This window comes from Mastigoproctus giganteus, chromosome 7, assembly GCF_048544385.1.
Source record: "Mastigoproctus giganteus isolate SK-2022 chromosome 7, ASM4854438v1, whole genome shotgun sequence".
Taxonomy (NCBI): Eukaryota; Metazoa; Arthropoda; class Arachnida; order Uropygi; family Thelyphonidae; genus Mastigoproctus; species Mastigoproctus giganteus.
The window spans coordinates 137,768,540-137,781,999 of NC_143581.1; the positions used below are offsets into that span (position 1 = coordinate 137,768,540).

General features: G+C 37.4%; 1 protein-coding gene across 1 annotated transcript in view; it reads right to left on the reverse strand.

Moving 5' to 3' along the window:
• Pdk1 (Phosphoinositide-dependent kinase 1) overlaps nucleotides 1-13,460 on the reverse strand; it is a 595,617-nt gene that overhangs the window by 538,055 nt on the left and 44,102 nt on the right. The window contains exon 2 of the mRNA XM_090377106.1: nucleotides 4,976-5,155. Within this exon, the coding sequence (XP_090233232.1) occupies nucleotides 4,976-5,155 (180 nt within the window). The remainder of the gene's footprint in view (nucleotides 1-4,975; nucleotides 5,156-13,460) is intronic.

Sequence of the window (13,460 nt, forward strand, 5' to 3'; positions counted from 1 at the left end):
TAGTGAGGCTTAAATAAGTTACTGAACCAGATGGCTTATTAATAATTTGTTTCATTACATCATCATAGTAGGAAAGTAAATGGACTTGCGATAAAAAATTGCTGTTGTAATCTTCCAACAATCCTTCCCAATGACCGCAAAATGCTCAAGAATTTTTACTCAACATAAGTGTTATCTGAAATAACCGTTCTAGTACCATTTACCAAAATGAGGATCTGTATCTTACTTGTTTCTCAAGATCTTCATCAATCTTTGCATTCTCTTGCCACATTTCATGTATAGCCTTGATATGATGTTGAGAAACACTTTTTATTTTTTTATCCAAAAAATCTGATTTTTCCAATCTCATCCGGAATGCCACTGACTTAATATCTGAAAATAGCCAGCATGGTTGGCAATATGCAGCATCTAAAATTCGTGAACAGCACAGCCACAAACGAGAAACTGGACCATACATTGAAGTAGAATAGTAGTATGCGCCACTAAAACTTCTATTTTGTTGTTCAGGATCCCTTGGAAATGGTCCTTTAGGTCTCTGAGGTGACAAACTTGTAATGTTTCTTTTTGTTTCATCGAAAACGTTGATGTCCACGTATTCTCCAAGATTGCTTGAGGGAATAAACGGTGCAGTGCGTTCAATACTAATTTCCAACAAAGGCATATCTGTGATTGTTAATTGTTTTCGTTTGATGACCCTGCTTGATTTAAATGATCCACAGATATATCTACACAAGCAGCATTCTTTTCCACATTTGCCGATTCAATACTGGTCTTTTCTTTACTTTCTTCTGGATATAATTCATTACTATGTTTTGTAAAGAAATGATCTAATTTAGGTAATTTATTGACTGCTTGTTCTTTTGCTTTCTTCATTGTTCTTTTTTGGGCTCCACTCTTTCCCTTTTTCTTTTCATCCAATTTAAGCTAAAAATTTTATTAATTTAATTTTAAACTTTATATTTTAAATACAAATAGCAGTAATAAACAAATACATTTTTGTATGTCAACTGCTGTTTTGATAATGACTTGAATAAAATTTAACTGAAATTGGGGAATCCCGAACACCATACGATATAACACATACACATACACTAACACGGTGGTTTTCAACTGGGGTGCCACAACAACATTCTAGGGATGCCATGTAATTTGGGTTTAAGTTACTCAAGCTTTTTTTTTTTTTTTGAAATTTATATATTTATTTCATTATAAAAAGGTATACGGTATCCATTTTATTGTACCGTATCTTTTTAATTTTGAAGTGATCTATAATTGATATTTATTTAGTACCTTTATATAAAGAATAAAATTATTTTATAAGTATATATAATTTGTATTATGAATTGTAATTTTGTTTATAATTATATTATTATAATAACTATCATATAACATATATATATTTTTTAATGTTATACACACACACACACACACACACACACACACACACACACACACACACACACACACACACACACACACACACACACACAATTGAATTACTAAAGGGTCGAAAACCGCTGTGTTAAGTATTTCTTTTGGCCCAAGGGTGCCATGAAAAAGTTCACAGGACACTAAGGGTGCCGTGAACCGAGAAAGTTTGAGAACCTCTACACTAGCTGAACGGGTATCTGATCACTATACAAAGTTGCATTTGTAAAAGCAAAATAAAGACTGCCGCTGCCTCGGTTTGTTATGTTTTGCCGATAAGATATAAGAATTCCTTCTTTATTCCAGATGTATCACATTGTTGAAGTGCTCAGTGAGAAAAATATTTTCATTACATGTTGCTTCTGTCCATAGGCCCTGGCGTAGTAGGGGTGGTCCCTACTTGCATCTGTTTATGGGCCCTGGTGAAGTAGGTGCCCTTAATTCACTAGGGGGCCCTAGTCTTTGCCTATTTTTGCTATACAGTACTATGCCCCTGCTTCTGCTCATCTTCGATGACACTGTGATTTCTAGGCAAAAGATCATATATCTCTATTGGAGATTACCCTGCCTTCTAACCTTTGTCTCTCTCTTTCTCTTGGCATAAGCACATTACAAATATTGCTTCCTCTGCATCTAAAAAACTGAGCTTTCTCTCACTCTCAGCGTTACTTTTCTTCCAAACAGCAATACACTCTGTACAAATGCAAATCTGCACTACCTACATCTGGCAAGGACCACAAAACCTCTCTCAGGCTTCTAGAATCCATTAAATAGAGGTCAATTAGGTTAATTAATTACTCGTCTCTAACAGAGTATATCCACTCTCTGTCTCATAGATGCTCTGTTTGTGCTGCATACCTTTTCTATAGATACTTCCATGGGCACTGTTCTATTAGAAGACTTAATTGTAGAAACCATCAAAATTAAATTACATGAGAATTCTATTAACGTTCGTCATCCATATCTAATCTCCAATTTGTGGTCTTTTGCATGCATGTGTGAAGACAAATAATCGTGCCATTTCACCCACATGTGTGAGGATGAATAACCTCTCTATTTAAGATTCAAACTCACACACTCCGTAATTTCCATTCCTGTGATCACGACATACAGTCGAAAAGCATTGTCTGCTTCGGGAAGGAAAATTGTTTTCAAATTTTACGTTTAACTTTAATTGATTTTTTAATTAATTTTTGAATTGTGTTCATTTAATTTTTTATTGTATTCATTTTGCATTAATCTTTTATTCGTTTTAATTTCTGTAGAGTATCATATGGGAGTAGCGCGCCCTACATATCATATTGAGGTAAATTTCTCTTATTCCTCTACAAATACTGTAAAAAAATATATCTTATGAGCCTCATTTGCACATATAAATATTTGAAACATCAATACTGATATCAATATTTGTAACTCAGGGAATTCTTATACAGCAGACTCTCGATTTTCCGGGATAGATGGTAAAAAACAAATCCCGGATAATCGATTTCCCGGTTAATCCAAAAATACAGTAGTCCCCGACATACATAATAGATACATTCCAGGACTTCTTACTTCGTTGAGTTTTACATAACTTGGGAATGACTACTAACATATTGCTACTATATTATTATTATTGACAAATCTGAATTCAGCACGATACTTGTTAATGTTTGACCATTTTCATACATTCTTATTAGTTTAATTTTCTGATCCAAATCGATCGCTTTCCTTTTGTTGGTAGATGCACTAGTACTGCTGTCACTTATTCTCTTAGTCGGCACCATGATAACAGCCACAATGAAATTTTCTGTAAAGGACTTCACAGAGTTAAAGCGAAAACTCACTATTATCATCCAGTGCGAGCCCACATTTTACTAAAGCACATTTCTGGAGGTCAACAAAAAACAATAAAAACAATTTGCACTTTCCGTGTTATTGGGCGTTTCTGTTAACGCAATCTATTATAAACGGGTAGTAAACTCGATCTTACTGCATTTGCGAAAATACCGATAGCTGGAATTCTGTAGGTTTTTTCGTAATTAAGGTGAAACGTGTGTCCCCCTTCAATGAAATCTTCAATCATAAAAAAAACCACATAAATAATTGTAAGAATCTTCTTTTTTTCCCTATTTTTTGCTTGTTACTTCGATCTCACTTGTGCAATTTGTGCTTGCCGTGATTGTCGTTATTGATTGCTTATTATTTTTTTTTTTGTTTTAAATTTTACAATCCTAAAAAAATAAAATAAAATAAAAAATAAAAAAAATTGAGTGAAAACAAATTTAGGTAAATCCATAGTTGCGTAAGTCGGTGCTGTATCAAAAAATGTTCAGCAACCTACGTAAAAAAATATGTCAATAGATAAAAAACTTACCACAAACTATTCACGTGTTCAATACGATGCTTCCCTTTATTTTTTACGATGTTGTGTATGGTTTGGTCACCAACATTATAATGGTTCATTAGAGATTTAACGGATGCACCGTTTTGAAAATATTGAATAATTTCAAGTCTTTGTTTAACTGAAAGCCCAACTCTTTTGCATTTACCCATCATTTTTGAGATTTTTTTTGTTTGTTGTTGGTGTTTTGAGCGGTAGGTGTGAAGACAGCAGGGGTTGCAAGATAATAGGTACACTAATCTCCACCTGCGTGGAAACCCAAAGGTCATGGGTTCGAATCCCCGCTCGGGCTTGGATCGGAGTAGAAAATACAAAAACTTTGGGAGATGTATTATGGCCACAGAAGCCGATGCGCCAACAACTAACAAAAAAACACTAATCTCCCAATGATGACTTATAACGCCAGTTCTTGTCGCTTATTTACGACTTGCAAAATATCTGTTTATACCTATTCTAGTTATTTACTTGAATTTTATGATATCTGGGTTTTTTTTTATTTTTTTAATTTTATTTGGAGTCATGAAGTGTCCCGGTTAATCCGATCCCGGTAAATCAAGAGTCTGCTGTATTTCCATTATATAACAGAGATAAATTTTACTGTACAAAGCCCATTATGTGTGTGTGTATGTCCACTTGAGGCCTGGTGTGGCTGCACCTTTTACACATGCCAAATGCCAGCGCTGCATCAATATGCTTGAACAATAAAAAATCTCTATTTTTTTCAAGATCTTAAAAGAGGATCTTCAAATATCTTTTCAGCTTTAAGTTAAACTTGTAGGTGATATCTTAAACTTCAATAATCTTATTAAAACAAGCAATCAGGGAAATTTGACAGAGAGAGAGAGAGCAAGAGCGAGAGAGAGAGAGCGAGAGAGAGAGAGAGAGAGAGAGAGAGAGAGAGCGAGCGAGAGAAAGAGTGAGAGAGAGAGAGAGAGAGAGAGAGAGAGAGCGAGCGAGCGAGCGAAAGAGTGAGAGAGAGAGAGAATGAAGTTTTTGAATGGTGAGAAACTATTTAATTTGCCTCCACTTTCTTCACAGAATAACATAAAAAGAAAATAAATAAATATAAACATACATTATAAAGGCACAACCTGAGCAATTCGCCAAAGCAAAATTTGCTTTTATAATAAGTACCTTTCCTTAAAGTTAATTACAAATCCTTACCATTGAGAAGGATCCCTCTCCAATCAGTTTGCCAAATATAAAATCTTTTGGTGTCTTCTTCAGTGGTAACTGCATTGCTTCTTGTTTCTCAGTTTTGCCATTAGACCTTGTAACAAGTTTAGAATCATTTAATGAAGGACTAGTAGACTTTATGATGGAATCACCACATGATTCAACTGACTAAAATGGAGGGGGGGAATTGAGTAAAAAGAAATAAGTAAAAACAATCACTGAAATTATGGAAAAATTTTCGAAACTGGAAAAATTAAATTTTACTAAAAATAAATGAATAAACTAAAAAAAATTACCGATGAGTTTTCTGTCAAAAAAATTATGTTAGAAACTTGCCTGCACATCACAAAGACTATTAAGAAGTATGATAAAGACTTACATTAAATATTTATCCTATATGGATGGCCACTATAAATAGAGGTAAGCGGCCTCCGTAGCCAAGTGGTCAAGAGCAGGAGTGCAGTAGCACACACTCTTTGAATAGACTGGGGGGTTCAAGACCCTGACTGCTAAATACAGTCAATCTGCCAACCTGCACTGGACCAGTTGAGGGAAATGGACCAGATTATGGTCCATTTCCATCAACATGAATTGTTGAGAGGCTTTCATCCTGCAGTGGATTGATAATGGCTGCACTTTACCCTTAATAATTGTAAAAATTATAGTTTGTCTAATCACCGAAAATGTTATCATTCTTCCCAATCAGACATATACTAATACATAAAAAAAATACCATTTATTATAATCAGTGCTTCGGTTTAAGTTACTGCTGTTCATGCATGTGCAATTGAAGTAATTAGGTAACATCCCTTGTTACAACAGGACTGCTATAGCCAAATTGCCAGGTGAAAGGTACATAACTACACTCATTTTGAGTGATTGATTTTGAAATACAGTGCTATTTCTTGCATTCGCTGTCTTGAAAACTCCTCTGACTATGTGGTTCTGAGTATAAACAGAAAATTCATTTATTTATTTAAGAGGCATGTCCAGTTATTGTTGTTGTTTCTTACAGTTCATATGGTTTTCATTTCATTACTCTGTGAAAGAAAGTACATGTACTTCTGTATCCCAACCAATTACGCTATTTTACAACAGAGTATTAACCCTTGTCTAATTTTTGAATTTAATATTTTCTTCATTTGTTTTTAATGGTTTGTATGGACTTCCCTTTCCCCAATGGCAAATAGACAAATTAAAACTTGGCAATTTACTAATAACTAAAAGAATTACTTAAAATTAAATTTACAGTAAATGGATGGGGGGGAGAGATAGAGAGAGAGAGAGAGATATAGAGAGAGAGAGAGAGAGAGAGAATAATGAAACAACAAAAAGAAAATTGATAAATATAAACCCACATTATCAAGGAACAATTGTGAACATGGCCAATGTAAAACTCACTTTTATAATAAGTACCTTTCCTTAAAGCTAACTGTTATGGATTTTCAAATATATTATAAAAGTTTTGATTTTATTAATGATGTTCTTAAAGAAATATATGGAAAGTAAATTAAATTATTTCATATAGCTTGATTTTAAGTGTTTCTTTTTGACCACTGCCACCATTTTATGAACACATTTTCACTCTACATCAATTAGCATTAATACAGGCACATGATGCAAGAAGGCAAGCTTATACAGCATCACCAAAAAAAAAAAAAAAAAAAAAAAACACCATCCCATTTCACTGATCCATTCATTCCAAATGTTTGTCTAATTCTGGCTTGAATTTATTTAAACTATCAACTTCCACAACAACAGATGGAAGTTTGTTCCAGCAATCAACTACCTGCTAGCTAAAGGCAAACGTCCGCACATCTATTCTACAACTGTCTTTCCTCAGTTTGAATCTATGCCCCTTCAGGTTTGTAATCTGAGCAAGAGGAAGAATTCCATTAGCACTGAGCCTGCTCAATCCATTCAAGGCCTTATACACCTCAATCAGATCGCCTCGCAGGTGCCTAGTCTCCAGAAGCTGCAATTTGCAGAACTTAAGCCTTTCTTTATAACGGCACCTTTTGTTCCTGTCACCGGTCTTGTTTTCCTTCTCTGTACTCATTCTAGCAACTCTACATCCTTCCTAAAATGCGGCTTCTAAACCTGTATGCAGTACTAAGGTGTAGCCTGACCTTTGCCTGAAAGAGGATAATCACCTCCTTATCCCTGCTCACAAAATTCCTGTATATCATTGACAAGACCATGACCAACTCTGGCAGCCTGTCTGCACTGCCCAGAAAACTTCATTCTGACTGCACAATTACCCTCAGGTCTCTTACATTCTCCACAACCCTGAGTGTAACACCACATGGTACATTTTTCTGGGGTTACTGCTACCCATATGCAGTACTTTGCATTTGTCAATATTAAACTTCAGTTGAAACTTCTCAGTCCATCTACCCAACTTTTCCAGATCCTGTTGCAGCAGCATACTGTCATTACTGTTATTAACAACCCTGCCAACCTTTATATCATCTGCAAACTTTGACATTAAACTTGATATACCATCATCAATATTACTGATAAATATAAAAACAACAATGGGCTGAACCCTGAGAGACACCACAAATAACATTAGTCCACGTAGAGCACACCCAGTACCTATTGATCACCACTCTCTGTCTTCTCTCACTCAACCATACTTTTATTCATTGTAGAAACTTGCCCTTAATGCTATACTGCTCCAATTTGTACAGTAGTCTTCCATGTGCAACAGTATCAAAAGCTTTCCTGAAATCCGAGTAGATGATATCAAAAACATTTTTTGCATCCAGTTCCCTTTTGACCACATCATAGTATCCAATCAAACTGGCCAGACAAGACAAGACTTCCAATTGACAAACATATGCTGTCTGAATTATTACTGCTGACTTGTCTAATCCTGCAATGGGGCTTTAATCAGTCACTCCACTATTTTCCCTGGAACAGAAGTCAAACTAACAAGTCTGCAATTACTTGCGTCACCCTTTAATCCCCCTTTGTGAATTGAAGATACATTTGCATATTTCCAGTCTGTGGGAACATCCCCCGAATCCAAGGATGCTCTCATAATTATGGCTAAGAGTTTGCTTACTTCCTTTGCTGCCTCATTTAATATAACTGGATGGATCCCATCCACCCCAGTGCTTTTCTTATGTTCTTACTTCAACAAGTTCTCCTCCACTTTGCTCTCAGTTATTACAAAATCATTTAACTCCCTGTTAAAGTTTGATAAACATCTGGCCCTCACCTCCTTCAATAACTCCTCATGTGTGAATGTCGATGCAAAATACTCATTTAGTTTGGCATAATCATCTACAGTCAAACCACTGATATTGAGTGGACCCATCTGCTTCATCCCCTTCCTTTTAGAGTTTATAAAAGTAAAGAAATCTTTGCTGTTTTTCTTTGCATCCTTTGCCAAAAAATGTTTCATAATCTATCTTCACTTGCCTAACCACCTTCGTGACTTGATTACAGATGACACATGACAATTTATGTTCATACCATTCATTTTTCTTCTCTGCCACGAGTCTCATTAGTTCATCTGACATCCATTTGGGCCTGAACCTAGAGCAGTATTTCTTAGTTGGAACAAAAAGCCTAGTAGCCTCCAAGTTTACTTCCTTGAATGCTTCCCATTTAGAATTTGCTGTTGGTAACATCATCAGTTGATTCCACTGTATAGAACCTAAAAAATCTCTAAGACCAAAAACTTTTCCCTTTACCCCTAAAGGTAGTTACATCTTTAAGTAAATCCCACATCAGTACATTGTGATCACTACTACATAGTGGTTTCTTTATCTGTAAATTTGTAATGCATGAATAATCACTGCTTACAATCAGATCAAGAGTGTTACTACCTCTTGTTGCCTCTCTAACATGCTGCTTTCAAAAAACAATTATCTAATAAATCCACAGAAGTCTTGCTAGTATGTGAGTGGCCAACCCACAAGTTCCAATCTACAGGGTGATTCACTACCACTGCGACAAACTTGCCGGAGATATAGGGGGCACAAAGACGAATCGGAATCACATAGCATTGCAGGGTCTGAAATGCCTTCGTCATGTTTAGAGGACGTTGAACGGGAGGTCGCGTGAACAGCGATCCCGGTGGAAGTCAGCATTTGCGAACCAGTTCCCGAGGCAGTAGGATGGAGTAGTATTCAAATGTTGAACTGGCCGACATGCACCTCGTGTATGGAGCTGCAGACTGTAATGGGTGCACCGCTCTGCGCTTGAACCAGGAACGTTTCCCGCACCGGCGTTCTCCTCATCATACGATTTTCGCACGTGTGCACAGAAGGTTAAGTGAGACTGGTTGTTTGACGAGAGGTACCATGAATTGAGAGCGAACGACGAGGACACCAGACAATGAGGAGAATGTCCTATGTCTTGCAGAAGGCAATCCGAGTACGAGTACTCGAGCGATAGGCCAACGTTTGGGTATTTCCCAATCCACTGTATGGAGGATACTGTCAACAAACCAAATGAGTTCATACCATCTGCAATGCGTCCAATCATTGGAGCCTGCGGATTATCCACTCCGGAGGACTTTTGCTACTTGGTTTCTTCAACAGAGTGCAGCAGACAGCGCATTTGCTGTGTCCGTATTGTTCACGGATGAGGCAAGTTTCACAAGAGAGGGAACCTTCGATCAACATAACACCCATTTGTGGGCTTTGTAGAACCCCCCATGGTACGCGAACACATGCAACTCAACGCCATTTCTCTGTCAATGTTTGGGCCGGCATTGTTGGAGACCACCTCATTGGACAGTACCTTCTGCCCCCTCGTCTGGACGGTAGGGCATACTTGATCTTTCTACAGCAAGTCCTGCCCGAACTTATTGAAGAAGCACATGTTCCTCAGTCGTTTCGCCACTCAATGTGGTTCCAGCATGATGGGGCTCCCCCACATTACACCAATGACGTCCGCCAACACCTAAATGTTACATTTGGACAGCATTGGATAGGTCGTGGTGATCTGGTTCATTGGCCTGCTAGATCGCCGGACCTATCATGCCTGGATTTCTACTGGGGTCAAATGAAGACATTGGTGTACGAGACCCCCATTGATTCAGTTGAAGACCTCATCGCTCACATCACTGTAGCTTCCGGGGAGATTCGAGACATGCCAGGAATCTTCCAGAACGTTAGGGATTCCATGCGGCGGCGCTGTGAAGCCTGTGTGACAGCTTCTGGTCGAACTTTCGAACACCTTCTGTAGCATGGCTTTTTGCCAATGTAAAACTTGTCATTAAAATGATTTCTGTTACACTAACGAGTTGCTGTTTCTGTTCTTTTTCTTTGCTTCTTTGTTCACGCGACCTCCCGCATGACGAAGGCATTTCAGACCCTGCAATGCTATGTGATTCTGATTTGTCTTTGTGCCCCCTACACCACCTGCAAGTTTGTCGCACTGGTAATGAATCACCCTGTATATATGGGAAGTTAAAATCCCCCATTATAAGACAATCAGATTTACTGGCCCACTCTTATTTCTCTGTATAATTGTTCGTTGTACTCATCAGAGTCATTAGGCCAATAACAAACTCCTACCCTCTTTTTTGCTTTCCCAGTGCTTATGTCACACCAAACTGACTCAACATTGCACTGTCCATCTATGTCAAATGGATGCACTTCCTTAGATTTTATGTGTTTCTTAACTAATGGCATAAACCCTCCTATGCTGTCTATCTTTCTGTATACATTGTACTCCCCAAATTCCAATTCTGTATCCCTTATATCTGAGGGGCACCTAGTGTCTGATATCCCAACAATATCCGTCTTCGCTGTCTTAACCAGCACTTCAAATTCATCAAATTTGTTTACTATACTCCTAGCATTGGTGTACATGCAAGTATACATGCACCTGTTCTTACTCTTAGTTACTCTAGCACAGCCAATGTATTTACTTGTTTCATGACTCCCCCCCCCCTCAGCATTTCCTTAAATCCCCAGAAATTGGCTTTCTGGGCTGCTGCTCATTCCAATAGAAGCATTGCAAGAATCATTTCCACCTCTGCCTGCGGCCACTGTTAACCTATTAGTATGTGAATCTACCCAAGCTAGCAGTTTTCTGACCCACCTAACATTGCCTCAATAGCATAAGCAAATATTCTTGCAACCTTTCTATTTAAGTGTATCACATCCCTGTAGAAGCAATCTCTCCTGTTAATAAGCACAGACCACACTGAGAAAAATTCTACCCCATGAGCTCTGCACAATCTCTTTCTCTCTCTCCAGGGCCGAATTGATTGACAAGGCTCTCAACATATACTCCCTCCTATCGTGTCTGGGCAGGATTGCAGACACTTTCAAATTTAACGCTAACTCGTGACTTTTTTTTTTCCAACATTGACCTGTACTTGTTTAGTAAATCCGCAGATCTCCTACACTTAATAATAAACAATGATGAGCAGCTATATTCTTGTTTCATTGGTTATTGTTACCACTTTAGCTGAGAAATGATCATAAGTGGCATCCCCTATATGTCAAGTCCTTTCAATGTCATAATAGTGTTTGGTATGTTCTCACATTGAAATTGACTCAATTCAACTCATACTGCAAATTATCTTTTTTAATTTTCAATGATGTTAAGAAGGAATGGTAACTACTTTTAATTTAACTTTTAATCAACTGTTAAGTTAAAATATTTAACATTTTAACTTAACAGTCGTGAAAAATCAGCTGATATATATATGAATTCTGTTTGTAAAGAAACAGAACTCACAACAGAATGTCAGCTGGCTATCATATTAAGTCCATAATTTACCAAATTTATTTATAGAGTCATCCGGCTTCTACAATAGATGTAATAAATACTTGACGTAGATTGCATCAGCACATATATCACCTCTTCGATACAATGTTGGTAGAACTACACTAACTGCTGGTTTTTTTTTTTTTTTTACTATATGAATAAAACACTGACTACTGGAGTTGATGGCATATAACCTATAATCTTAAGGGAGGCAGCAAGTGAGTGCACTGAACCATTGAGGCTAATTATGAGAACATCACTGGACTCAGGAGAAATTCTGTTGGACTGGAAAAGTGGCAATGTATCTCCAGTACATCAGGGTGGTTCTAAGAGTGAAGTGGGAAATTACCGGCCAGTTAGTCTAATTTCAGTAGTAGGGAAAATCATGGAGACAATGATCAAGGGTGGAATTCAGGATCATTTAGATAGAAATGGAATTCTAAAGGATACTCAGCATGGTTTTGTAATAGGAAAATCATGTTTAATTAATCTGGTTAGCTATTTTGACAGGGTCACAAGCTGGACTAAGGGAATAATTTCGACAGTTTATTTGGATTTCAGCAAAGCTGGACTTGGGAAATAATTTCGACATAGTTTATTTGGATTTCAACAAAGCATTTGACTCAGTCCCACACGAGCGATTACTTTACAAGCTGTAACAGGTTGGAATCACAGGGAAAATCCTTAGATGAATAGCCATTCAGCTATTCATCTAAGGAGGCAGAAGGTTTGATAAATGGTTATTCCTCAAGATCGGGTTGTAAGAAGTGGGGTTCCCCCAAGGATCAGTATTAGGACCACTGCTATTTTTGATTTTCATAAATGACATTGATGAAGGGATAGAGGGCATGATGTCTAAATTTACAGATGATGTAAAGATTAGTAAAGTAGTTAATGATCACCGACAAGCAAAGTTAAATTTACAGATGATGTAAAGATTAGTAAAGTAGTTAATGATCACCGACAAGCAAAGTTTCTTCAGAGTGACCGAGACGGACTTCAGGGATGGTCAGAAAAATTGCAGCTATGCTTTAATCCAGCAAAGTGTAAGGTATTAACACCTGGAGAACAGTAACCCCAAAATAACTTGTACATTTGGTAGAGTTTAACTAAAACCAGTAATGGAGGAAAGGGACTTGGGTGTTACAATACAGTCAGACATGAAGTTCTCTGAGCATTGCAGACAGGTTGCAAGTAAGGCCCATGGTGTCCTATTGATGATTTATCGAACAATTGCTAATTGAGATAAAGACGTCATAATCCCATTATATAAGGCTACTGTTAGATCACACTTGGAATACTGTGTTCAAGTATGGAGACCGCACCTAAAGAAAGACATTGTGCTTCTCAAAAGGGTTCAAAGATGGGTAAATTGCCTGGTGAGATCAGCAAAATGGCATCTATATGAGGAAAGACTTCGAAATGTGGGTTGCAGAGCTTGGAAACTAGACACCTTAGAGGAGACTTAGTTGAGGTGTTTAAGGCTCTGAGAGTGATAAATATAATGAATGAGTACCATATTTTCACAGTTATAAATGATTCTAGAACAAGGGGCCATAATTTCAAATTAACGGGGGGGGGGGGAGATGGTTAGACTGGATTGCAGGAACTTTTATTTTAGCCACCAAGTTAGAAATTACTGGAATAATTTACCTACATGGGAGGTAGAGGCTGACAGTTTGGGGAAATTCAAAGGTTAGCTGGATAATTACCTACTGGAGGAAGGAAACAT